This window comes from Lathamus discolor, chromosome 3 (assembly GCF_037157495.1).
Source record: "Lathamus discolor isolate bLatDis1 chromosome 3, bLatDis1.hap1, whole genome shotgun sequence".
In the NCBI taxonomy this organism is placed as follows: Eukaryota; Metazoa; Chordata; class Aves; order Psittaciformes; family Psittacidae; genus Lathamus; species Lathamus discolor.
The window spans coordinates 22,421,075-22,447,714 of record NC_088886.1 but is presented as its reverse complement, the minus strand read 5'-3'; the positions used below and the strand labels follow the sequence as shown (position 1 = coordinate 22,447,714).

The following is a 26,640-nucleotide window of genomic DNA, read 5'->3' as shown; positions in this document are numbered from 1 at the left end:
TCCTCCATGGTGACTGTCTCTGGTCTTCTCATACCCCTTGTACACTAGTGCACCTACCCTGAATGATTAACTTGTGTGGTTGATGCTCTGTTATATGCAGCTTAGCTTCTCAAAGACAAGCTTCCCTCATCCCAGACCCTGAGAGCTTGGGGAAGAGCATGGCCCTCAATTTGTCCCATCTCTGTGGTATACTATATGGGCCGCTGATGGGTGTGTGCAGGATGCTGCATGCAACTCTGTGCCCCAAGGGTAGCATGTTTGGGTTTTCTCTTTCAGACTATGCAGAGTTCCTGTTTCTTGGTCTCTTCCTCCTGGAGATGTCATTAAAGATGTATGGGATGGGGCCACGCCTTTACTTCCATTCTTCCTTCAACTGCTTTGACTGTGGGGTAGGTATCCCCAGAGATGCTGTGGTTATGTGGGGAGATGTTTGGAAAGCATCTGCAGTGCATAGCACTAAGGGGAAGAAGAATGGGGTAACCCTTGCAGTGGGCAGGGGAACCCTTTTTACCAGGACAGCCTCCCTGTGCCAGACTGAGACACCAGGTCTTGGGCAGGGTAGTTGGTGCTTCATCTTCAGGCATGTGCAGATTTCCTGCAACAGCCTGTCCTGAGCCTGTCTTTGACTTATGGCTATGTCTGCTTTTCAGGTCACAGTGGGAAGCATCTTCGAAGTGGTTTGGGCTATCTTCAGACCAGGAACCTCTTTTGGGATCAGTGTCTTGCGAGCCCTTCGTCTCCTGCGAATATTTAAAATAACCAAGTATGTACTGACTGTACATGCCTGTCACCCTTCAGACTGTGGCTGCAGCCAGATCCTGCTTTCCTGTTGGCATCACTGCAGGTGCTCCAGCAGTATCTGTTTTCTAGGTATTGGGCATCCCTGAGGAATTTGGTGGTCTCACTGATGAGCTCCATGAAGTCTATTATCAGCCTTCTCTTCCTCCTCTTCCTCTTCATTGTAGTCTTTGCCCTCCTGGGAATGCAGCTGTTTGGAGGCAGGTAGGTCATTTCATGTATGGGGAAAAGGAATCTTTTGGTGTTAAAGCCAAGCAATGACACCCTCTTAGGTGCCTAGGAAGATTGTAGCCTTTCCCCTCAGCCTTCTGCTAACAGTGCTACTTCTGTCAAACAGAAGTCCCCTGCTCAATGAGTGCCTTTGGGCTCTGTGAGCCCTTCTGGCCAGTAGACCTTTTGGGTTCCAGCACCGAATGCTCAGGAGACCTTTATAAAGTGAGGAAAGGTCCTCTTAGGCGCAACAGAGCTGATAGCACAGCATTCAGGGGTTTTATATTCTTGGTACTCCAGCCCATTTATGTCTTCCCAATTCCACCTCCAGGTTTAACTTCATCGATGGGACGCCATCAGCCAACTTTGACACTTTCCCTGCTGCCATCATGACAGTTTTTCAGGTAGGAGCTAAGCTGCAAAGGGATACAACCAAAGGAACTTGGGACCCCTGGTTTGCTCCTCCCTGGTTGGAAAGGGTTCTTTAAACCAAACAAGTTCCCCTCCATCAGCTGTTAGGATATAACTCACTTCATCCCCCTTTCATCCTGTATGAGTAATTAAATGGAAAGAGATGGAAACTCTTCTGAGGAGACCTAAATCCTCATCACTGTCCAGCATCATCTCCCTAAAGTGCTGCAGCTGCAGAAGTCAGTTATCCACTGCACAGGGCCTTTGTGCTTGGCTCCTGCATGTTGGTGGAATAGATCAAGGGGACTGTCCAGGTGGTGGGAAAGTGTGGGTGACAGAGCTGCTGGTTTGCTTTCCTGCAGATACTGACGGGTGAGGACTGGAACGAGGTGATGTACAATGGCATCCGCTCCCAGGGAGGTGTTCGCTCAGGCATGTGGTCCTCCATCTATTTCATCGTCCTCACCTTGTTTGGAAACTGTATCCACCTGGCTGCTGTGCTTTTAGTGGAGACAACCCCATCTCATCACTCTCTCTGGGGGCATCCCCTTCCCCACCTACTGCTCCTTCCTCCTTTCCCAGTTGAGGGAGGCACATCATATGTGCAGCAGCCCTGTGTATCCCAGACGCAGAGAAGGAGCTGTCTGGAGGTGCAGTGAGGGCTATATATATGGGATGTGTGAGGATTTTGTCCCTTTGGCTGCTTCTCACCAGCTGGTGAGGAGCCATCAGGGCCACTCTCATTTGGTGGCTGCAGGCACGCACATCCTTAACACATGGCTTGTGCATCCTTAGCTGCTCACAGATACTCTGCTGAACGTGTTCTTGGCCATTGCAGTGGACAATCTGGCCAATGCTCAGGAGCTCACCAAGGTATGTTCCTGTTGCTTTGCTTATTTCTCTTGTGCAGAAAGTGAAGGAGAGGGCCAGCAGGAAAAGCACCAGGAACAGTGCCTGTGACTGCCCTCTCTCTAGAGCCAGGGCCAGCAAGTCTCTTAGCTCAGCCTACCTTGAAAAGAGGTTGGGTCAAATTGGCAATGGAAGCTCTTTCTCCAGGAACGTACTTAGGGTGCTCCCCTGAAACACAAACCCATATTACTGGGCAAAGCCATTTAGACTTTGATTTAGGAAAGTGCTTAAACCTTCTAATATCTCCAGGAATACCTGTATTTCCCATCAAGTGTGGCTTAACTATTTCCCTGTTAAGCTCCCCAGTTTTGTTTGCCTCCGGTCAGACCATAGTAACTCATCTGTCTGATGGGGTCTGATGCAGGGATGGTTATTTACCAGAGTGCTCTGGAGATGTGGAGTGGGAAGGCTTTCCAGTAGTGCCACAGGGCAGTGGACATGATTTAGGATGCTCTTTGGGATGGTGCTTGAGAAGGTTTTTGGGCTTAGCTGTTTTTATGACCATGCTGGGAAATATTTTGGGAATGCTAAAGTGTTGGGGCACCATCTAGATAATGGTGAGTAGGTGAGAGCTGCAAGGGTCATTGCCACTTTTTGGAGAGCACCAGAGATCCTGTGGTGCCTGATTTTTTGCAGAGCCCATGCCTATTACTAAGGTCCCTAAGGCTCACTGAGAGGTTTTCACGCTGGTGCAAATTCGACCCGCTAGCAGCAAACAAAAGAGGGCATGGTGCTTGTTGGCTGGAGGGGTGTGTGTGGGTCCCTGCCCTCCCATGGTGGGTGCAGGTGGCACTTCCAGGGCCTGCTGGCTGCGTTGCAATGAGAGGGCTGGGGGACCCCCATGGTGTACCAGCAGCATCAATTAAGAGAGCACTGAGCTTTTGAAAAGGCTGAATTTGTGCTAATGACTCCTAATGACATTTTTTGCTCCAGAGACACAACCATATTAATTAAAGCAATACAGTCTCTGCCGGGGTCATTTGTGGATGCCTTGCCTTACACTCCATTGGGGGATGCCTGTCTCACCCCTGTGGCCTTGAAGAAGGCAGGGCTGAGCTAGTCTATGCTGCCTGGGGCTGTTCTAGTATGCACAGCCTGGCTCTTGTCTGGAGTGGGCTGTGTTCACTTGTTTAAGTAGTGCTGATGCCTTCAGTAAGATCTGGTGTAGTGGGGAAATTGTGTCCCCATAGCACAAGTTAAAGGCTGCCTCTGGAAGCACAGGTACCCTTTCTCCTGCAGGCCTTGGCATCTAAGGTAGACCTGTGCATTCTTTGCTGCCTCCTTTGCTGTACTTTCCCTTGAAACCCTAACATCCAGCTAAACACGTCCCCTCCTTCCTCTGCAGGATGAGCAGGAGGAAGAGGAGGCGTTTAACCAGAAGCACGCCCTTCAGAAAGCCAAAGAAGTCAGCCCCATGTCTGCCCCAAACATGCCTGCTATCGAGTGAGTGACACCCCCAACCCCTGATTACTCCAGTGCCCCTGCAAGCCCAGCTGGGTTTCTCTTCCCAGTGGAGAGCTGAAGTGGAGCCTGACATGGCTGGATGTGGGAGCTGCCACAAGAAAAAGAGGTCCCTGCACAGGGTGTCTTCCTGAGGATGGATGAAGATCTAGGAGCATGCTCCTTGTGAGCAGCAGTGGCTTCGGAGAGCTGTCAAGAGTGGGGTCCAGGTCACCTGATAGGACCTGGAATTGCCCACCTCAGTGCTTGAGTGTGGCAGAAATATGCTAAAAGAGGCTTTCTGCCTCAAATGTACAGCTCAAACACTCAGGGCTGCTGTTAGGGGTGGGAAAGGAGGTTGGGGAGGAGGAATGTATCTCAAGTTTTTCTTGAGAAGGGGTGATATTTGTTCCTGTTTCTTCATGGCAGAGCTGCGGGAGAGCAGCCAGGGCTGGGGGAGAAGGGAGCAGCAGTGTCACAAATCTCCCTCAGGCTCTTTCCTTGGTAGTGAATGCAGTTATGAGAGATGGAGCAGGTTTGTGAAACCAGGTCTGATCACACAGAAATTTGATCTGGGCAGGAAAACATAGCCCCTAGCCACATAAACCCCCAGCATGGTGTTAAGAAGCCTTGTATCTGTGTTTCAGCAGAGGAAAATTCTGTTTTTTTCCTTCCTAGACACATTTTTCCCTTTATTTTGCAGTGTCATATGGTCTAAATCACATAAAACTTTCCAAGTCAACATTGGAACAAGGCGTTTTGATTTGTTTCCCAAAACAGTACATTTCAGTACAGCTGAAAGGATTTTTTTTCCCCCCTTTTTTAAATAGAATCCCTTCCCAGGGAATTTTAGATTTCGTTATGCTCTGAAACTCAGCCAGGCTTGTACACGGCAGAATCGCTTGCAGATTTATCGAGAGAAACTGCTGTCTTCAGGGGAGCAGTTGGGAGGGGTTAGAGGCAGCATTGGGAATAGCCCCATCCCTGGCTCATCTGTAGTGGCATGTAATGGTCCCCCATCCTGCATACATCACCCATGGTTTTAGGGGCAGCAGGAGCTGGGGGTACTTGTAAGCCCTGCCTGGTCTCCCAAGCAGCTGCAGATATCACCCTGTTTTGGGAATGGGATGTTCATAATAAATCTGTTCCTAGCCAAGTACTGGGAGGGTTACAGGAGAGATGGCAGAGTTTGCGTGTTGGGACTGTCTCTGGCTACCAGTGGGAACATGTCAGATAAAGCAAGGGAATAGAAGGCTTTAGGATGCAGAAGAGGCTGGAGAATGGACAGATAGGAGAGAGGAGGAAGTGGAGATGGAATATATTAGGGCACTAAAGGACTTACCTACACTGCACATCCCTGCTAGCATTTTCTAGACATTGTCAGATACAGCTGATTAGGAAACAAATCTCTTTAACCTTTTGTTGTTGTTCTAGTGGCATTGAAATGGGAGGTATTGATATTCACAGATCTGTTTTCCAGCTCCTCCCCTTCATCAGGATGGATACTGTCAGGGGCAGGGAAGGGAGTGTGATGCCACAGGGGGCAACCATCTCCAGCATCAGGTCTGATGTGCTTTTGTCGGTGCTATACTGATGCCAGCAGCCAAGGAAGGATGGTGGGGACATCACAAGAAGGGACAAGCCAGAGCAGAGCTGGTACTGAAGGGCTGTTGGAAACTCAGAGTGGTGAAGCCAAGCTGGTATCTGTGTTTGGGTGTGTGCAGACACAGATGGCTTCATTTCTATGTGGGTACCCGGCACACGCAGGTTTGGTACACGCGTTCCTGCCTGCAGAGAGGTCCAGTGGCACTCAGGGTTGAGTGCTCCCACGTGGCCAGGTTGGCGTGGGTAGCTGTGGTGCCGATCAGAGTATTGTATTTGTACATGGGTGCCGTTGGTGCAGATGGCTCGGGGCTGTTTGACGAGTGGGTGGCCAGATGGACGCATGCGGATGCTGTCATGTGTTGGTGCCTAACGCGGTGCGTGGATTCATTTGAAGGCGCGGCCACTTGCTTCGGGTGCCTGCAACTCGCTCTCTGCCTTGAGCGTGGCACCAGGCTGTTCCCATGCACATGGCCATAAGGAGGCAATCACCAGTGTGACTCACCTGCGGGCTGAGGGTACCGCAGGACAGCAGCGAGATGACCGCCATCTCGCCTGCATGTGCTCTGCGTGCACGCAGGTGCTTGGTCCCATGTGGTTGGAGAATATATTTGTTTGCATGTCCTGCGCACACACATAGCATTTGCAAAAAGCAAAACCTGTAAATCACTGCATGCACATTTGCATATACTCAGGGCTGTTTGCTTGGAGCTGTGCATATTTGAATCTCTTCTGAGCTGATACAAAGGATAAAGCTTTCGATTGCCCCAGCTGCCTCAAATCAGTGGGATTGAAGGGCACCAAGAGCCCCATTACAGTTCTCTGTGTTGGGGCTGCTTAGGTGATGGGCTCTGTGGCGTCTCAGCCTTGAGCTCGTGCATTGCTTTTCCTGGGGAGCTTCATGTTCCCCTCTGCAGTCTCAGGGCAGCATCAATCCACAGCAGTGGCTCTGAGCAGCTCGGGGCTGGCCTGATGCATTGTGTCCTCTTTCAAATTGCCATGTGTTGCTCGGGAGAAGTGAATTTGGAGCAGTTTGAAAGAGTTAAATATCCAAGGATGTACCGGGGCTTCTGAGAGGCTGCAGCCTGCACTGCAGTGCCCGTGCCACAGCTGCACAGCTGCCTGGCGAGGGGAAGGGTCCGTGGCCCCCACGGAATGGATCGCAGCACGTGAGTGTGAGTGCCGGCAAGCCCTGCAGGCAGCTCGTTGCCGGTGTGTGAGCAGGGGGTTCACTGCTGGCTGCTGCGCCCTGGCATCCCAGCAGCCGGCGGCCGATAGGCAAAGAGATGCCGGCTGCCCGGCGCGGGGGGACACCTCTCTGTATTGCCCACACGAGTCAAAGGAGGGGTGAAGAGGGAATTGAACCCATTTGTTTTTCCTCCCCAGAAGAGACAGGCGAAGGAGACACCACATGTCGATGTGGGAGCCACGCAGCAGCCACCTGTATGTGGGCCGGGGGGGCGCGTGTCGTCTGTGGCTCCTGTGCTTCCTGTGCGTCCGCGGGGCTGGAGTGCACACTGCTCCCCGCTGGCCGCATCGGCGGGGGGGTCACGTGTGTGTGCCTGTATTCAGTGTGCTCCTTTGCACCCGTTTGTGTGTGTGCGCGTGTGCATTCATGGATTTGTGCGTGCAGCCTTGGTTTTGTGTGTGCCAAACCTCCTCATGTGTGTGCCATGCAGTACGTGTGTTGGTGCGTGCTGCTACCCGTGGATGTGCAGTCACGCATGCTCGGGGGGTGAGCAGTGTATGTACATGTGTGTGCTCATGGGTGTTTCTGTGTGCCTAGGTGTGTTGGGAAGGGCCTGTCTGTCTTCTCCAGGGTGTTTGTGTGCATATTTACAGCTCTGCAAGTTTCATGGCATAGCCCAGGCCTCCCTAGAGCAGAGCTGCAGGAACACAGAGAAGCCCAGTACAGCTCCTTCCCCTGCAGGCAGCCAAAACTGCTCCTACCCGAGCCTTGGGGCAGGCTTTCTACCTAGGATATGCTGGGTGGGAGGCTGTCCTGGCCAGGTGTATCTGGGCACAGGGAGAGAGGGAACCTCCTGCACCTGGTGAGGAGGACATCTCCCATTGACCTGAGAAAGGCAGGTCTTGTACCTGGCATCTTTTCCCCTCTTACTGCCCTGATTCCATCAGGACTGCCATTCTTGCTGGCAAGTTGGCTTTCATGTCAGAGTCCTTGCAACATCATTTGTACTGTTAGGACAGTGCTGCTCCGAAAGGGAGCCCAGCTCCAAGAAGCTGATGATGCAGAGACATCCCCAGTGCAAGGAGGGAATCCCCAGCTGCAGTGAGAGGGCATTGCCCATACTTAGGAAGGTGTCCCTAGGCAATCACACAAGAGGAAGGTGGTCATTGCCTGGCTGGGATAGGGCAAGCCAGAGTTTTGGGTGCTCCAGCAAGCTGGGCACACTATTTGAAAGCTTCAGGCCAGCTGTGGGGCTACTAGGACTGGTCCTCCATCAGCCTGATGCCTCCTGAAGGGACAGAAGTTCAGTCTCAGCCCTGTTTTCAGCCCCCACCAGCACCAAAAGGGTGCTGGAGAACTGAGGATGAAGCAGAAATCCAGCCCATAGCCCTGGGGATGGCATTTTCTTCTCCCTGGGATTCCCAAATTGAATCCAGGGTCCGTACTTCACCAGGGGGTGGCTGGGACGCCAATCTCTAACTGTCCCATTGTAGGAGGGAGCGTCGCCGGCGGCACCACATGTCGGTGTGGGAGCAGCGCACCAGCCAGCTGCGCCGGCACATGCAGATGTCCAGCCAGGAGGGCATCAACAAGGATGAGCCACCTCTCATCAACCCCCATGCCAGCATCTTCCGTAGGAAGAAACCAGGGGATGGCATCACCCTGGAGAAACGCGCCGAGGAGCAGAGTGGCAAGGCCGAGCGGCCGCTGGTTGAGGCATCTGAGCAGCCGGCCCCAGGAGCCAACCCCTGCGGTGGTGAGGACAGGAGGAGCCCGTCGCCCAGGGCCAAGCGAGACAAGGAGCCCTGGCACCAGAAGTCGTGCCACGGGAACTGTGAGCTGGGCGAGCAGGACGTGGCAGGAGGTGGCATCGAGGACAGGGCCAGGATGAGGCAGAGCCAGCGGCGCAGCCGGCACCGCCGAGCCCGGATGGAGGGGAAAGAGCCAGCTGGCACCCTGGGGAGCCGCTCAGCGAGCCAGGAGATGAGTCTGGAGGAGGTCAGCCCCACAGAAGGGGTGCAGGATGGGGACCAATGCAGGGACATGGTTGCAGCAGAAGCGCTGATTCAGGCGGAGACAGCAGCAAGCGGGGAGCCCTTCAGGTTGGTACCCAGGGAGGGCATCTTCTGGTTCCTACAGCTTCTTATCTTCTCTCCTTACCTTTGTGCACCTGTTTTTCTCCCACATCCATCCTGCAGGACAAATGGAGTCCCTGCCAGTGATGCCGAGCTGGTTGGGACCACTGAGGCGGGGGTCCCCCTGCAGGTGGCACCTGAGCCCTCCCGGGGGAAGATGGGCAGCCTGATGGAGCAGGACTGCAGCAGCCCGGACACCAGTGAGCAAGCACTGCTGGAGGCCAGCCGCACTGTCAGCCGGAGTGAGCCCGACCTCTCCTCCATCACCCCCACCACGGAGAAGGCCACGGAGAGCACTGCCATCATGATCGATGTCCACGACTCCACTGTGGTACAGAGTGAGGACCCATCTCTCTTTCCTGAGTCCCTCTCCCACCCCTCAGGGACCCTGCGGGGGTGGAAAGCTGTTTGCATGGCTTTCCCTATCCACATGCATCAACTGGGGAGCTTTCCTTGCTGCTTCTTGCAGCACCTCCCTCCAGCACCCCAGTTTTGCAGCACAATGCTGATGTGGCACCATCTCCTAGGGAGCTTCTCCTTTTCTTACCTCCTTGCTACCCACCCCTTTGCCTGATCCCTCCTTCCCTCTTCCTTTCTGCCTGGGCAAAGCACATGCATCCCCTGTTTTTCCTAACACATTCACAGCCTCCACCCAGCTTGCTGCCACTCAAACTCCTTAACCAGCAACCTTGCTGTCAAGGTGAGTGCTTTAAACAGTGTTATTAATTGAACAGCACTGTGAAAGCTGGCCTTGTTAAAACCCCTTTCATCTGCTTCATCCTGGCAGCTTGTGTCTTTTCTTTCCTTCTGGTCGTTTTTCCCCTAATGGCATGGGGACGCAAAGCAGAAACCTGGGGGGTTGCATGTGCCCAGGTGGCAGTGACATCCCAGGGTGCTGTCTCGATACAAGGCTGGGCAAAGGCTCTCGCTTTCTTGCAGTTAGCAACAAGACAGATGGTGAAGCCAGCCCCTTAAAGGAGGCTGAGACCAAAGAGGATGAGGAGGAGATGGAGAAGAAGAAGCGGAAGAAGGACAAAAGTGAGACGGGCAAAGCAATGGTGCCGCACAGCTCCATGTTCATCTTCAGCACCACCAACCCGTGAGACATTTTTTTGGACTGTAGGAGCCTGTGATCAGGGGCCTCTGCAAGGGGAAGGCCCCTAGACATCACTGAAAGGAGGGAATCCCCTTGGGAAGGGGGTTGAATAGCTCCCAGTCAGCCACGGTGCTCCCCAAGGCCCACCAGTGCTCTCCCTCTGTGCCAGCCATGCTCCTAGTTTTCTCTCCCAACTGTTGATTGTTAGGTGTGATTTTTATTCAGTGCTTTTTACATTTACCTGCAGTTTTCTGCTCCCCTGTAGCTCTTGCCCGGCTCCAACAGCCTGGAAGAGTAAGCACCCCAGTTTCTTGGGGACCATCCCTGGCTGGCCATGGGTTGCCTGGGGGGCTGGGACAGCCAAGCAAAGAGGTCATCAAGCCCAAGTTGTACTCCTGGGCTCCCTTGTTTTTCTCCTTAGACTTTGCTGCCCTGTCCTGCCCTGGAAGCCAGTGATGTGGGGTGGATTTTGCACATGGGCCATGCCAGAGGCTCACAAGTCAGGCTGTCTCCCTGCAGGGTGCGGAGGGCTTGCCACTACATCGTGAACTTGCGCTACTTCGAGATGTGCATCCTTCTGGTGATCGCCGCCAGCAGCATTGCCCTTGCAGCAGAGGATCCTGTCCTCACCAACTCCGACCGCAACAAAGTGATTGCAAACGTCCCCCATTCCCCTTATCATGCAGGCAATGCAGGCAGAGGTGCTGTAGGATTTTAGCTTCCATGGTGGGGCACATGTGGGACATGGATCAGGGGATCCAGTGGCAGCACCTGCACAGTGCTGTGGGGTCTGACTTCTTTCCCATCAACTTCCTTTATAAACCCTGAAAACTGCTCTCAGTCTCCCACACTTGGGGTTTGGAGCCTGGGGAGCAGACCAGGGCACTTGTTGGCAGTAAACTAGCGTGAACTGGGGAGATGCTGATGTGCACAGGCACTGGTATAGGTGAGCATGATTTTGGCTCGAAGATTTCAGAGCTGCTTGCACCATGCACAGGAAATGTTTCCTGTCCACCTACAAGGGCTGCATTTATGGCTGTCCCGAACTCCTAGGGAACAGACTGGGTTTGGGGCAAGCAAGCCAGCCCTCCCTCTGCACCTGCGCCAGGCGGGCCCCGATGCGGGGTGCTGATGGGTTCTGGGTGGGCACAAGTGAGCCCGTTTGCCTGGCAGCGGCTGCAGAGCACCTGTGCCCTCTCTCTGCAGGTCCTGAGGTATTTTGACTACGTCTTCACCGGCGTTTTCACTTTTGAGATGGTTATCAAGGTAAGAGCCCTTGCAGGCTGGCTGTGCTGGGGGTGCCGAGTCCTGCAGCGTCCATGCAGCAGGTCGGAAATAGCTCAGTTTTTAAGTTCTGGTCCTAAATTTGGATGATTTTGGAGTCACAGTGGGTGGGTGGAGAGTGCACGCACGGTTCCCACCACTGCTGAGGCATAGCAGGGGTGTCGGTCAGTGGGAAGGGGAAAGGGGAGATGGGGAGGGGAGAGCAGGGGCAGCCGTGAGGAGACATCATAAGGGGAGAGCAGGGGTGGCCATGGGGGTGAGGGGAGATCATGAGGGGAGAGCAGGGGTGGCCATGAGAGGTGAGGGGAGATCATGAGGGGAGAGCAGGGGTGGCCATGGGGGTGAGGGGAGATCATGAGGGGAGAGCAGGGGTGGCCATGGGGGTGAGGGGAGATCATGAGGGGGGACCAGGGTCAGCTGTGAGGGGTGAGAGTAAATCATGAAGGGAGAGCAGAGATAGCCATGAGGGTGAGGGGAAATCATGGAGAACAGGGGCAGCCATGCAGGTGAGGGGAGATCATGACAAGGGAGGAGGGGCGGCCGTGAAGAGTGAGGGGAGATCAGGAGGGGAGAGCAGGGGTAGCCATGAGGGGAGATCATGATGGGACAGCAGGGGTGGCCATGAGGGATGTTCATCAGGGGAGAGCAGGGGCAGTCATAGGCTGTGAGGGGTGGCCATGAGAGGTAGGGGCAGCAGCTATATAGTGTGGGCCACCATGAGGGGGCAGATGAGAGGTGGCTGTGACTGAAGATTAGGAGGGGCAACCATGAGGGGGGGTTTTGAGGGGACATCAGTTTGCCCTCAGTGACATGGTTAGTGGTGGGGTTGATGATCTTAAAGGTCTTTTCCAACCTAGTTGGTTCTGTGATGGTGACCTAAAGCCTGGTATTTAGGAGCGGGAGTCAAGAGTGCTCAGCACTGTTTTATCAGGCTCCAGGCTCCTACAGAATATAATGCTCATTGATATATACCCAAGGTACAGGGAGGACAGGTCTGCTGCTCCCCATCGATGTCCCTGTCCCCCAGCATGTCCTTCCTGCAGATGCTTCCACCTCATGGCCAAGCTGCTTATTCCCTGCCTGGTTTTCTCACCATTTCTCCTCTCCAGATGATTGATCAGGGCTTGATCCTGCAGGATGGCTCCTACTTCCGAGACCTCTGGAACATCCTGGATTTCATCGTTGTAGTGGGAGCACTGGTGGCTTTTGCCTTGGCGTAAGTGGCTGTTGTTGTCAGCTCCCTGCCTTCCCTTGGCTGGGGTGGGAGGAAGATGCAACTGTGTGTTACAGCTGCTAGACCCTGATTTTTGTTTTTATTTCTCTGCACCCTTCTGTTCTTCTGGGACAGCTTCTGGCAGTCGTGCGTGGCCGCTCTGGAGATGTTTGTCAATGTTTGTCAAATGCTGGTGAGCAAGCAGGCAGGGATCAAGGCAAGGCAGGGTGGAGATGCTAGGAAGTTGGTGGTGAAAGTGGACTTGCAAGAGTGCAGAAGGGACTGTTACAGAGGGAAAAAGACCTGAGGGTGGCAAAGTTATACACATGGTATGCATCCTGGGGTGCACAAAAAAAGCAGCAGCCTGTCAGGTGGATCTCCCCTCCAAAGATGTTTGTGCTGGAAATGGTCCCACGTAGCTGGTGACTTTCCCTCTGCTCTAGGGAGAGAGCATTGCCCTGGATACCTGCAGGGATGGGGAGGCAGCTAGAGGGGTTTGTGCCTGCATCCTTTGCAGCATCATAGTGAGGGCAGAGTGCTTGCTCTGTAGTATGTCCCCACTGAGCATCGCCTTGCAGTTTGGCACCAGTAATAAGGTTGTGGCACCTGCAGGTCTTCCTCTGCAGGGTGGCTTAATGTCTCTGGGGCCCATGCCATGGAGGGCAGTAGCATCCAGGGATGAGTTTTGTGCTGCTCTGCCCCCCTCTGTGCTGCTGATTGGACAGAAGGTACAGTAAGAGTGCAGGGAGAATGTGCTGGTATCCAGAGAGGGGGTGCCAGTGTGATGCTTGCAGATAAGGGGTACCCTCTCATCCCCAGGGCTGTGGTTCTTCATTAGTGCCTGTGGAGGGAGAGGAGAAGAGAGGAGAGGCTCACGCTCATTTGTCATGCTGTTTTCTCCTTGTGCTTTTGACACTGGCGGTGGTGATGTTAGTGCTGGTGAGAGGGATTGGAGCCCTGTCCTTGTCCACAGCTCAGGTATTGTGTGAAGCCCTTGGGGTGGCTGAGTCCAAGCTCTGAGGTCACTCGATGGATTACAGCCCATAATCCATCCCTCCCTTCTCACCCAAGGCCAGGTGGCAGCTCCCTTCCTTTGCTCTTACCCACTTGCACCTTCCCTGGTTCACTGCTTTTGCCTTCCTCATCCTTCTCACCCACTTCCTCTCCTGTTGCTTTCTTCCACTGATCTCTCTTTGGGAGGAGCATGGGAGATTTCAGCTTGCTCAGCACAGGGATGAACCAGCCCCTGGGCAAAGAAGGGGGGCTGACCGCAGACCCTGGCATGGGGAAAGACCATGGGGCAGGTTTGACAGCTGGGGACATTGCTCTGAGCCACCAAGGATGGATTCAGCATCTCCAGGGTCTGGCTGAGCCTTCTTTTGCCAGGACAGCCCCTCAGAGTATGCTGAGGTGGAGGGGCAGGCCCAAGGGCATCAGCAGCCTTAAGATGCCCTGGGTGGTTTGGGGAATTTCAAGAGGACAAGGGAGCCTTTTCTTTCCAAGGCTGGAAAGAAAGTCTTCCATCAAGACTTTTTGATGGCTGGAGGTTCATGGATTGATGGCTCAGCCTGCTCCTGGGTGGATGGGATGTCCTTACCACTGCTAACAGTACCATAATCTGTTAGTTTACTGTTCCCTTACCCCCACCCCAAAAAGGTAACACGATTCCTGGAGTGGCTGCTGGAGCTGGCAGGGTCCCCGTGTGCCAGTGCTGAGCATGTGGGAAAGCTGCTGTGCCCTTTCCAGCTCCACTTGCCACCTGTTCCCAGCCTCCCAAGGGAAGGACAGGTCTCTTTGGCACAGGGCAGCTGAATTCTTGAGCGTGAGCACCACCACTGGCTGTGGCAATGCAGCAAGAATCTGTGTCACCTGCTCACTCTTGCAGCTATAGCCAGGAGTTGCTTGTGTCAGGGATGAGGGCTCTTTATAATGTAAACCTGCAGTATTGTCCCCCTCCCCCACATCCAATGGTGGCTCCTGCTGGAGATGATCTCATGGATTTGGGGGTGAGGGGAACAAAGGAGCTGCAGTGATTTCTGATGGGTTTATACATTATAAAGCATTTATAAGAACACCTGCCTCTCCCCTCGGCAGCCCATCACTGCTGCGGAGCTGCAGGATGTTCTCCAGTTATATGTGTCCCAACCCATTGCTCTCCCTCCCTCCTTCTTTCCCTCCCTTCTTGGTTTCGAGAGGAGAACTGGTGGTGATGTTTGAATCATCTCCTTTTCTTCTCCCTCCATGAGCAGTTTGATACGGGGCTGGGGTGGGGGAAGTGTCCTTTCTCTCCCTCTCCTTACCTCCACCCAGCACAGTGGGCAAAGCAATGCCCACAGGGTGGCTGCAGTGATTGTGTGGTTGAGAGCAGCTGTTGACAGGGTAGAAGTACTTCCTGGTAGAAGTGTTGCTAGGACATGCCATGCTGTTTGTGTTTTCTGCCCCTCTTGCCTCCCTCTGCGGTTTGGTTTTCTCACAGGGCTCCTGGGTAGCTGTGGGCAGAGCAGGAGGTCTCTGAGCTCATCCAGTGGCACCGCCATCATCTGCTGGCTATTGATGCCACGTCAAAATCACCAATAAGTAGATGTCCTTCTGTAAAGCCATCTCTTTCTGTGCTATAGTGGCTTGTCCACTGCCTCCTCGGAGCCCATACATCCTTGAGTAATAGACTGTCTTGGCTCATCTGTAGCTCTCCATGTGGAAAGCTAATACATCAGTCCAAACGCAGCCTAAATAAAAAGCCCAATTATAAACCATAAATCTCCAAAGAGTTAAAATTAAATTAGTTAAAATAACCACAACCATAACTAAAGGCCCTGCTCACTTTTGCCTCCCATGGCACTGTCTGATAGGCACTACTCAAAGGAGTGGTGCTCACCTGCAGCTTTGCAGAGCTGCCGAGAGGCAGTGATGCCTCTGCCTGTGGGGTTGCAGCACTGGGAAAGGCTGAGTGGTGAAAAGGCTGGGTGGCGGTGTGTAGCCCTCATTTTCTTATCTGGTGAGCAAGGGCAGGTGTTTCTCACACAGAGGTACCCAGAAAAGGGGTTTCTTTCCTTGCCAAGCAGCAATTCCTTGTGCCTGTCAGCACAAATGTCTGGCACAGAAACCTGTGCCTACTGCAGAATAATCTGGGGCGAGGCTGGTCAGAACAGTGCTTTGATATCGCATCATGGAAGTGCTACAAAGTTAAACTGTCACATTTTCAACACACCTTCCATTTCACTCACATACAGCCAGAATCTTGGGTTACTCTTATGTTTTTTAAGAAACATTTTACTTCTTAGGATTTACTGACAGTGCTGAGCACTGTGTGCATGTGGCAGGGACTCAGATCAAGCAAAGGACAGAGGTTTGTTTCCAGCAAGGGACCTTGTAGACCACCTTTGCTTGTCCTGCTGGGTTGTGGGAGATCCTGCACTGCAGCTCAGGCTCTTAATCAGTGGATTTCTTGATGGAGGTGATTTAGCAGAATTAACCTGTTTGGACGGGAACTACTGTGGCCTTGCAGGTAGGTTCCTACCTGCCTTTGGCTGGCTGGGGCCAAGTCTCAAGGTGTCTCCCCAGCTCCTGGCTGAGGAGCGCCATGTGCCTGCCTGCTGTTACCCACTGTCCCGCTCTCTGCAGTTCCTCTCGCAGCAGGGGTTTCACTATGTGCCCCTTTCCTAAAATCTCAAGCAGGGTGGGCAGGGGCTCCTGGCTTGCTGGGTGAGTCCCTCCTTGCAGATAAGCCCCATCCTGGAGGACACAGGGTGATCTACTCACTGTGCCCTACGCATGGGGCAGCGAGGGCTGCTACAGGGTCCCTGCACCTGAGAGACTGCAGTCATCCCCCTGCAGCTCCCCTGATGGTTTTCTTACCTTCTTCCTCTCCTCTTTCTTTTTCCTTCTCTCTGCTGGTGCTGTTTCGTGGCTGCTGGCCTGGATCGCCGACAGGAATGCTTTGGGGTAACTATGCCAGTCAAGTCACTGCGGGGTGCTGCCCTGGGGAGATGGGTGCAGGCGGGTGTCTGTCTGAAACCTGGGCCGCATTTGCAGAGGCTGGAGTACGTTGCTCTGCATGCATCTCTGTATTGCCCTGGGATGCATTAAAGGTGGTGTGCTCTGGGAAAGTGCAGGTGGGATTTTCTTTGCAAGCAATGCAATTCCTTGCCTTCAGAGGAAGGTGCTTTCATTGCAGATTTCAATGTCTGTGTGGTACACATAGATGGTGTGAAGCACACCCAGGGCAGCAGGGCACAGGAAAAGTGGTGTCCATCTCAGAGCAGAGTGCTCTGCCCTGGTGGGGGCTTTGCCAGCACTGAAGTACCACAGGGACACATGGGATGTGGTTCATGCCAAGCGCAGGGGTCTGGGGAAGGCTCAGTCTTGGTTGTAGACTGAGCAAGCAATGCCACAGGAGGTTTTCTGAAGTCTGAAGAGGTCCTTCCTTATCAGATCTAAAGCACTGCAGTTTAATTGTCCTTGATGGCAGTTTGCACCAGCTGAGCACTCAAATCCTTGCCCCAGCCCTGAGTCAGATGCCCGAGGCTTTTACCCAGGCCCTGATACTGAACAGAACAGGAGCCGCCAGGTGCAAAGTGAGTCCTGTTTGTACAACTGCTTCCTGTGCATCTCTGAGGCTGTGCTCCTAGGGAGGACTATGAATTAGTGGTTTGTTTACATCTCTTCACAATTATGCCCAATATTGTGCTCCTTGTTGCATTAGCCTTTGCAAAGGAGCTGTGTAATTTGGAGCGTCTGTTGTTGTAAGTCATTTCATCAATGTTTTTTGAGGGTGCCTGGTGGATCTAAACTGTGCCACCTTCACCAGGGCCTCTCTATTCCATCCTGGGATCCAGTCCATGGGCTTTGATTAAAATGCAAGGTTTAAAAATGGTATTGTGGTTCAGATTAATCACCCTATTCAATAAATTAGGGTCACGAGGGGGCTTTTCTAAATAATTCTACTGGTAAGCTCTGCCTCAGCTGACTGGGGGTGGAGGCAAGTACAGCCCTGATCTGGAGAGGGAGGAGAGGGCTGAGGTATTATATGTGTGTGAGATAAAAGACCAGGCTGACCATGTTATGTAGTACTGATGGAATAAGGCAGAAAGCTGTAAGTGACAGCATTTGTGTGAACAAACCAAGCACAGAGCAGGTGCTTCCATAGCACTCTAATCTGAAAGTCAGGACCATGAATCTCAAGTTTAAACTGGGATGGAAAAGATATTGTGAGACACCTGCATGTACAGCCCATTGAGTGCATTTCCCTCATTTTGTTATGAATTTCTTGCAACCAGTAGTAATGGTAGAAAACAGTTTGCAATGGTGGTGACCTTCTGCAAGCCCCATGTGCAAATGGCACATACCTGCAGCAGGAAGCAAACCTCCTTGCCCCGTTGAGCGGCATGGCTTAGGGACACGGGGAAAGGCAGCATGCCCTTCCTCAGGAAAAGGACACCTGGCATCACACTGCTTCACACAACGAGGGATTTATTAAGGTTGCTGCTCCACAGCAAAAGGGAAAGGTGCTAATCCTGAGGAGAATTGTTTCTTTTTCATCTCTGCCAGCTGTCAGTGCGTGTGCTGAAGGAGACTCATCTAGATGGGCTGAGCACTCAGCAGTCGCACATTTGTGGGCCCCCTGTTCCCATCCTTACGTGTGCAGGAAGTGGTGGGGGAGGGGGGGTGTCATCAGTTGAAGCCCCTAGACAATCTAGCCCTGGGGCTGCAAGATTATTGTCTCTCTGTTTCATTTTTGGGTTCGTGTGCCTTCCTCTGATGCAATAGGACCAACAAAGGCCGGGATATCAAGACCATCAAGTCTCTCCGTGTGCTACGAGTCTTGAGGCCCTTGAAAACCATCAAGCGACTGCCCAAGCTGAAGGTAATGGTCCTCATCTCCTGTCTTACATCTGTCTTCTTCAGCATGGACCTGTGGGTGCAGGGACCGTGCACATTGATTTGCTTATGAGCAATGAGCAAGTAGTTTTCAAAGCATTTGCTGTTTTCAGAGCCCCATTTTCAAACACAACATCCTTCAGGCTGCTTCATATCTGAGGGTATGATGAGTTATTAAAAGCAAGCCTGTATTTCTGCAAGGTGTCAGAGTTAGTTCTTTTGCCAGGGAAACTGGGGCTGGAGTGGACATGAGACAGCAAAGGCCAGGTACTCTCCTGATAAAATAACCTGCCCTGGCTTTGGAATAGCTCAAATCTCTTTCCAAAGCATCTTGCCAAACACCTTGGGATTGTGTGTGCTGTGCTGTCTTGGTGTTGCACTGGAGGGGGATTTCCCATCTCAATAGAGATATTTTTTTACGCAGCAACAGTAGGATTATGGATTTCCCTACCTTAGCTGATGTGGTATAGAGCCAGAAAGGAGAAAGAGACCAAAGAAGCCCTATCTTTTTTTCTGACAAGAGGTTATTTGGCTGATGCATGAGACCCAGGGTGGCACCCCAGAGACTTGGGTTTTGGCCCCAGCTTTTCTTCCTGATCAGTGGATGGATTCAGTCCATGTCAGTTCATTTCTGGACACCTCTGTTTCCACCACAAAGCAGGGATAAAGACATTCCTCTCTTTCTTACAGTTCTGTGAGAACTAGGCCTGAGAGCACAGCCTGGGGAGGTGCTGCTATTGTAGGCAGAGGTATTTGCTCTGTCTTGTTATGTGGGATGATGCGAAACAATGAGGTGTTTACTAATTGGTCTATGGTTCTGATAATTACATAATTGGGATAATCCCCTGTCTGCTACCCTGGTTGCAGAGAACATTGAGGATGTAAATATTCAACTCTGCTTCTGTCTCAAGGGCTGTGTGGTGTCTGTGTGTGTGCTGGGGGTACTCTGGGTGTTAAACTTGTAATTGAAATAGCTTTTTGCCTGCGAGAAGTCCCAGCTCTTTTCTCCTTTCCCCACCACAAGTGGAAGATGTTTTTCCACATTATAGTCTGGTTTTGGTCCTGTGCTTTACCAAGACTGTGAGTTCCCCAAGGTGAGTTATGCCCTCTCCTTCAGGCTGTCTTTGACTGCGTCGTGACTTCTCTCAAGAATGTCTTCAATATCCTCATCGTCTACAAGCTCTTCATGTTCATCTTTGCTGTCATTGCTGTTCAGCTCTTCAAGGGGAAGTTTTTCTACTGCACAGACAGCTCTAAGGACACGGAGAAGGACTGCATGTAGGTGCCCTGTTCAGTAGGTCCGATGCTGCTGGCAGAGGCAGGGTGCTGGGTAATGTCTTCTGTGGTTCCCAGTTAAGTCCTTGGTCATGACTTGCTCTTGGCCATCGTCTCTTGGGGTGGACAGCATGGACTGAGTCCTGTCCCCAGTGCTGTGTCAGGACTGTGCATCCTTGTATGGGATGTGAGATGCAGAGCCCTGTATTTTGCTCCTGTTCTTTTTCTGCCTTCTCTCTTCCCATTTGCTTTTCCCTTCTCTGCTTCACCCGGGTTGTTAACCAGCCTCTCCCCATTTTTCCCTCCAGCCTTGCAGGAATAGAGGTGCCCCCCCACTGTGCACACACACTGCCCCAGGGTTTAAAGCCATTGTCTCATAGTCTGGCAGCTTAAAAAGCAAGGTCACTGCTCTCTCCCAACCTTGCAGAGGGAACTATGTGGACCATGAGAAGAACAAGATGGAGGTGAAGTGCCGGGAATGGAAGCGCCATGAGTTTCACTATGACAATATAATCTGGGCTTTGCTCACTCTCTTCACAGTCTCCACTGGCGAGGGTTGGCCCCAGTGAGTATTCTGCTTCACCTGCCCTCTTGAATGGAGTGGTTGGGTTAATAACTGGCTACATTCAGGCAGGATTGAGAGAGGAAATGCTGGTCAGGGAGGAGGAGAGGGACGGCAAGAAATTATGTCAGGACGAAAGAGCTTTTAGCTCCCATATGAAGCTGGGACTGTGGAGGGGTTAGCTTCTTCCTTGGAGAGTCAAGGATGGGTAATCCCTTAACCTGTGTGGCTCTGAGCAATATTTTAGGTCAATTTTAGTGATGACCGTAGGACTGCACCTCTCTTCATGCTCATGTGAGCTTGGGCAACTTTTTCTCTCTGTATAGAGCATAGGAAAATCCATTTTCCATTGGCGGCACAAGCAAAGCACCATAAAGCAAGCTGTAGCCACTTACAAGGGTCATCCTTATAAAGCAGATTAAGGCAGAGCTTTATCTTGTTGTTGTTACAAGTGTGGGCAAACAGAACTGTCTGTACAAAGTGGGTCCCATGAGAAGTGCCACATGGTGGCAGTCCTGACGGGCATATCTCTGGTTGCTTTTCCTCACCTGTCTGCCCACAGGGTGCTGCAGCATTCAGTGGATGTGACGGAGGAGGACCGTGGGCCCAGCCGCAGCAACCGCATGGAGATGTCCATTTTTTATGTCGTCTATTTTGTGGTCTTCCCTTTCTTCTTCGTCAACATTTTTGTGGCTCTCATCATCATTACATTCCAAGAGCAGGGAGACAAAATGATGGAAGAGTGCAGTCTGGAGAAGAATGAGGTATTGTCTGGGGAAGGGGAAAAGGGGATGTTTCCATGGGGTTTCTGCAACTTGGGAGCTAGGAGCTCCCTAGATGTTGAAAAGGTGTAAGAAACTTGTGGGCCACCTGCCTGCCCAGCCCATGAAGGAAAAAAGTGTGGCAGCTGCTGTCCCCCATGTTACCATTGGCCAGGGTCTGATACATGTTGTTTCATTCCAGAGGGCCTGTATTGACTTTGCCATCAGTGCCAAACCCCTCACGCGGTACATGCCCCAGAACCGGCACACCTTCCAGTACCGGGTCTGGCACTTTGTGGTCTCCCCATCCTTCGAGTACACCATCATGGCCATGATAGCGTTGAACACTGTGGTGCTGATGATGAAGGTGAGCTGGTCAGAGTCAGGCTGTCCTGTCTGGGGCAGTGGGGAGAAGGAGGATAGGACTGGGAGGGTATTTTGGTTGTTTCTAGGAGATGTTTTGAGGCAAAGTCTAAGCATGTGCTCCTTGGCATAGTCACTTGGAACGCCACATGCCCCAAACTGGAGGCAAGATGTTCCCTAAACAAGATGACACAAATGATCTGGACTTCTTAACTACTGCAAAAAGATCTGGATTTACTCCATGCTTCCTTCTGAGAAGGAGTGGCAGCTGGCCTGAAAGAAGCGTGGAGAGGGGAAGGATGAGATAGTCTTGAGGCAAGGAAATATATATGGTCCACCACAGGTCTTCCCTGGGACAGTCTAGCCAAAAGGCTGGCAGGCCCCCTCCTGGCTAGCAATGTCTCTCTCTTTCCATCAGTACTACTCTGCTCCATACACCTATGAGCTGGCCCTGAAGTACCTGAACATCGCATTCACCATGGTGTTCTCCTTAGAGTGTGTCCTCAAGATCATAGCTTTCGGCTTCCTGGTGAGTGGCTGCTCCTGTTCTTGATGAGGGTACTAATTTGGACTTTGGCAGCACACAGATCACAAACAGAAGGTGTTAATAATGTCGGGTTGTTGCTATTTATTTTGGGTGCCAGCTTGAGAGTTGCTTTTAGGCTGGAATCATTTCTTTGGTTTTCGTTAAAATTCTCATCGCTGGATGCTGGTGGGGGAAGCCACACCATTGCTTTGCTTTTTGCCTTGTTCCTGTGGTACTCTAGTGCCTGCACCCAGAGTAAGTTTTGTGCAGCTGCTCTGCTAAAGCCAGCTGCTGCTGCAATTATGCTGGTGGCTGCAGTCCCTTAACCTCAGGAGCTATGAGGTGCTAGTGCATTGCTGTCCTTGGGCTGTATCCATTGGACCAGACCTGACCAGCAGTTAGACCTCCCTGTCTCATTCAGCCTTCAAGTCCACAGTTGCTCATTTAAGACTTGAAGCCATCGACTGCCTTTTCTTCAGCTACTCTGCGGCCTATGAGCAACTGTTGGATTTGCTCTGTTGTATTTTCTTTCCTGTTTGTAATGCATACTGGGAAGTGACGTCCTCTAGCAGGAGGGTTTCTAGTTCCTTACTCCTAGCAGCACCAGCCATGGTGAAGTCTGGTGTTGCACCAGCTGCTGCAAAACCAGCAGGGGCTAAGGTGGGTCTGGGTGCCACTGAAGAGCAGGGCAAAGCAGCCCCATGGCTGTGGGAGTCAGCTTGATGAGCTGTTGCAGCCTGACCAGGGCTGGCTGTGGCTGCTTTTCCCACTCCCTTTCAGCAGGGTGACCTGTTGGATATGTGAGTCATCTCCCAGGAAAAGATGCTAGCCACAGACACTCTTGGGTCTGCCACCATCTCAGATGCAGGAAGGTTCTCCAGACTGTGGTGGCATACAAATGGGCAGCCAGGTCTCTGCTGCTGCTGCCATTGTCTGTGAGCAGCCTTGGTATGTGGCCCAGCATCTTTCAGACTTTCCATCCCCGAGCTCAAATCTGTGTTCCCTCTTTCTTTCCTTCTGCAGAATTATTTTCGGGACACCTGGAACATCTTTGACTTCATCACTGTCATTGGCAGCATTACGGAGATCATCCTGACAGACACCAAGGTGAAGCAGGGGCTGGGAGCAGTGGGGTGTACTGCTGCAGGGTGGGGGGCTCCCGCCTCCCTCTGACTCTCATCTCCTCCCAGCTGGTGAACACCAGCAGCTTCAACATGAGCTTTCTGAAGCTCTTCCGGGCTGCTCGGCTCATCAAGCTGCTGCGCCAGGGTTACACCATCCGCATCCTACTCTGGACATTTGTGCAGTCCTTCAAGGTAAGTCACACATGTCCTGGTCTCATCCCAGGCAACAGTGCTGGGGTGCTGCTCCCAAATGCAGGCTGTTCCCAAGGTCTTGATGACTTGTTGGCTTGTAGGAGAGATGAATGAGCACAGCTTATCTGCTCACTGTACATTTTGTACTCCTCTGGAGCTGGACCTGTGCTAAATGAGATCACTCATCTGCTTCTCTTGCAGGCCCTCCCCTACGTCTGCCTCTTGATTGCCATGCTTTTCTTCATCTATGCAATCATTGGGATGCAGGTGAGCACAGACATCTTGGTGTGCATCCCTCTGGCGCGGGCAGGCTGGACCACCATGTCCTCAGCGTTATGTATGGCAGGCAGCCTTGCGCCTGCCTGTCTCTTCACTTGGTCACTGTGTCCAGGAAGGTCCTGAGGGTGGAACGGCTTTTCTGTGAGCTGCAGAGCCATGTGCCCTGGAGGAGCTGCCACAGTTCGCAGTTGACTGAGCACAGCTGCCTTCACAGCTCATAGCCTTGGAGATGTGGTCTTGGAGACTCAGCTGGGCATCCTGTGTTGCAGCTGCTTTCAAATTTCCACCCCTTCATTTAGAAATTAATTGCTATTTCCAACTCCCTAGGAGTCCCCAGAGATTGATTTCATGCCTGAGGGACCTGGTGAGCAGCGTTCTGCCTTTCCCATCCGAATGGCTGGGTCACAGAAGTGATCTTAGCAGCCCACCATTCGCCTTGTACTTCTGCTCAGGGTTTATGTTATAGCCATGCCACTGATGGTCTTCTTGGGCTCCTTTGCTTAGAGACCCATGACGACCTACCAGGTGGTGGGAAGTCATCAGAGAATGGGAAAATGTAAGCTTTCCAGGCACCAGATGGTAAATAAGAAGCACGTGAGCTAAAACCCTCAGCTCCACACGTGCTGCGGGGCTGGCTCAGTTCTGTGATGACTAAATCCCACGCTGAAGATCTGACAAAGCATCTTCAACAGTGAACGCTTGGGATCTGGTGCTGCCTGACGAGTGAGCCGCTGCAGTATCTAGCACCATTGCCTGATGAGCACCACAGGGACAGGCAGATTCTGGGGAGGCAGAGCGCAGCACAGCGAACCCCACCCAGGCTGCTTGGCAGTGCTGGTATTCAGTCTCTTCCACCCCATCTCTCCTGCCCTGAGAGTCCCGTGGCAGGTTTTCACTGCTCTCATGTTGGCACTGGCTCCAGGTGTTCTCTGTGCTAAACAACCCATCTGACTCAGCCCCTTCCCTGCCGGGTGGTAGTATTTGATTTTTTTTATTTTTTTTTTCTTAACACCATTGTGAACAAATCCCCAAGCAGTAAAGTCTGTGGGCGTTATTTGAGCAAAATAGCTGGAGGCAGAAAATATTCTACAATTACACATTCCAAAAAACCTGTACAGGGAAAAAATACTCTGCACTTGGTATATTTTTAGGTTCACAGAAAGTGGAATAAATATTTAACAGTAATAACAGCACATTTTTCCTATTTGAGGCACTTTACGAACATTTGTTATGTCTTACTGTGGCCTTGGCTGTGGATCATTATTTAGGGTATTGTCCACATTTGGGGCTTTGTTGCCTCTTTTGGCCTTGGGGATGGTAGTTCCAGGTGTCTGGCTGTCCATGGTGGGTTAGTGGTTGGTTTGTCCCTATCTCACTGAGCCCTTCCCTACTCTGCGTTGCTGTGCCAACCCCAGCACCACAGACCATTTCCCCACAAACGGAAAAGCTCCTGGGAAGTTCCAGGACCATGGCCCAGCACCTGCGAGGGCAGTGCGTCTCGTCCCTGCGCCTCCAGCATGTTGAAGACTAGTGGGTGCTGTGCAGTGCTCAGATGATGCCCATAATATGGCAGAGGGATGGATGTCAAGCAGTTGGGCTCTTTTGATCCCAGGTCCTCTGTGCTCCTGTTTCCATGGCAGCTTGGCCTCTTGCAGCCTTTGCCGCCTACCACAAATCCCTGCCGAGGAAAGGAGATTCTCTTTCCCCAATGGTTGCATAGCACCAGCTCCTCAGTGTGCTGGCTGTGCACCAGTGTGTTTGCTGGGGTGCTTTTTTTCCATGGGGAATTGTGCAGAGGGTGGATGTTGACTGCTCTGGGGGCCAGCTGTGCTGAGGGTGGTGGACCTTGGGCAAGATTGGTCCCTGCAGCACAGGGCTGTGTGCCCATGAACGAGGTGAATGCGCAGCCACTTTACCAGCCAATGAGCTCTTGCCTGAAGAGCTGAGCCCTTTTTCTCCCTCCTGTAGGTTTTTGGCAATATCAAACTAGATGAAGAAAGCCACATTAACAGGCACAACAACTTCCGCAGCTTCCTGGGCTCGCTGATGCTTCTCTTCAGGTAAGCAACCATCAGGCTCCTTTGGTAGTGTTTTTGGGTGCAGATGTGCTAGGAGCCAGGCTGGATAGGTTCTCATTGCAGGCTGTTTGGTGGAGGTCAGCTTTTGATACTGGAGACCAGCTGGGCAAGCACACAGTTGCAAGAGCTCAGGAACCCCTTCCCCTCCCACCTCCTCTCCATCGTGCCTCAAAAAAGATGTCTGTTTTTCTGGTTTTTGGATCATCTGGCTGGGGGGAGTCAGCCCCATGTGCCTGGAGCTACACCCTGGCACCGGTGCACTCCTGTGGGTCCAGCTTAGTTGCTGCTTTCTCCTCTGCATGCCAGAGAAGTGTTTAATTTGGGCAGGAGGTTGCATAGCTCCTTGTGTGGTTTCTGCCTGGGGCATCCTGCTCTGTCTCCATCTCATGCCATCACAAGCTGCTGAGCATGGTTGTGTTGGGCACAGGAGTGCCACAGGAGAGGCATGGCAGGAGATCATGCTGTCCTGCCTGGAAGGCAAAGGCTGTGAGCCAGACACGACGGCGACATCTGGGCAGAACGAGAATGAGCGCTGCGGCACCGACCTGGCTTATGTTTACTTTGTCTCCTTCATTTTCTTCTGCTCTTTCCTGGTGAGTTCCTCCCCCTGAGAGCGCTAGGGGTCCCCTTCACCAACCCCTCAACCTGCACCCAGAGTCATCTTCCCACAATTAACTCTTCCTTCCCTCTCCTCTTCTCTGCTCCCTCTGCCCCCACTTTCCTTTTTGTCATTTTCCTTTTCACTCAGATGCTCAACCTGTTTGTGGCAGTCATCATGGACAATTTTGAATACCTGACTCGGGATTCCTCTATCCTGGGACCTCACCATCTAGATGAGTTTGTCCGGATCTGGGCAGAGTATGACAGAGCAGCGTGGTATGTAGTCAGGTCCTTCTCTCCCAAGCAGCCTCTTAGAGCTAGTTTTAAATGGGTGTCTCACCCTTCTACTACTGGAAACCAGCTGCGATGCCTAGGATGATCAGGGAAGGACTGCTCTCGCCTGTGGTCCTTACAAGGGCAGCACCTGGTTCCTACAGTGCCTGGTGGCAGAGGTGTCTTAGATAATGTTCACGGTATTACCATAGTATTTATCCTGAGCGCTGGAGGTTCCTGCTCTTCCTCTCCCCCCAGCCTCCTTCCCAGTCCCTGTGCACCAGCTGGGTGCCTCTGCTCTGAGACCAGTTCCATCGTTTGGTTCCCAACACCCACAGCTCCGCATCAAAGCAGAGCTGAGCGTGACTTGTTGTCAGCCCTGAGGACCTTGTTTCTAGCATGTTTGGGTTTGGGGAATTGCATTTCCACACTGGCCAGCCTGC

General features: G+C 52.3%; 1 protein-coding gene across 4 annotated transcripts in view; it reads left to right on the top strand.

Annotated features, from left to right (window-relative positions):
• Window positions 1–26,640, top strand: part of CACNA1E (calcium voltage-gated channel subunit alpha1 E) — a 138,297-nt gene that overhangs the window by 94,302 nt on the left and 17,355 nt on the right. For 3 of the 4 annotated variants that reach the window (XM_065674032.1, XM_065674031.1, XM_065674033.1), the window contains exons 14-38: window positions 277–389; window positions 651–763; window positions 871–1,002; window positions 1,340–1,412; window positions 1,782–1,899; window positions 2,225–2,292; window positions 3,674–3,771; window positions 8,053–8,661; window positions 8,758–9,032; window positions 9,634–9,793; window positions 10,310–10,439; window positions 10,997–11,056; window positions 12,184–12,290; window positions 18,054–18,150; window positions 19,282–19,442; window positions 19,867–20,004; window positions 20,564–20,765; window positions 20,965–21,129; window positions 21,544–21,654; window positions 22,675–22,758; window positions 22,842–22,967; window positions 23,169–23,234; window positions 25,215–25,306; window positions 25,752–25,917; window positions 26,073–26,200. In XM_065674032.1, the coding sequence (XP_065530104.1) occupies window positions 277–389; window positions 651–763; window positions 871–1,002; window positions 1,340–1,412; window positions 1,782–1,899; window positions 2,225–2,292; window positions 3,674–3,771; window positions 8,053–8,661; window positions 8,758–9,032; window positions 9,634–9,793; window positions 10,310–10,439; window positions 10,997–11,056; window positions 12,184–12,290; window positions 18,054–18,150; window positions 19,282–19,442; window positions 19,867–20,004; window positions 20,564–20,765; window positions 20,965–21,129; window positions 21,544–21,654; window positions 22,675–22,758; window positions 22,842–22,967; window positions 23,169–23,234; window positions 25,215–25,306; window positions 25,752–25,917; window positions 26,073–26,200 (3,592 nt within the window). Of the gene's footprint in view, window positions 1–276; window positions 390–650; window positions 764–870; window positions 1,003–1,339; window positions 1,413–1,781; window positions 1,900–2,224; window positions 2,293–3,673; window positions 3,772–6,756; window positions 6,814–8,052; window positions 8,662–8,757; window positions 9,033–9,633; window positions 9,794–10,309; window positions 10,440–10,996; window positions 11,057–12,183; window positions 12,291–18,053; window positions 18,151–19,281; window positions 19,443–19,866; window positions 20,005–20,563; window positions 20,766–20,964; window positions 21,130–21,543; window positions 21,655–22,674; window positions 22,759–22,841; window positions 22,968–23,168; window positions 23,235–25,214; window positions 25,307–25,751; window positions 25,918–26,072; window positions 26,201–26,640 lie in introns of all 4 variants that reach the window. The other variant, XM_065674034.1, reaches the window with a different exon arrangement.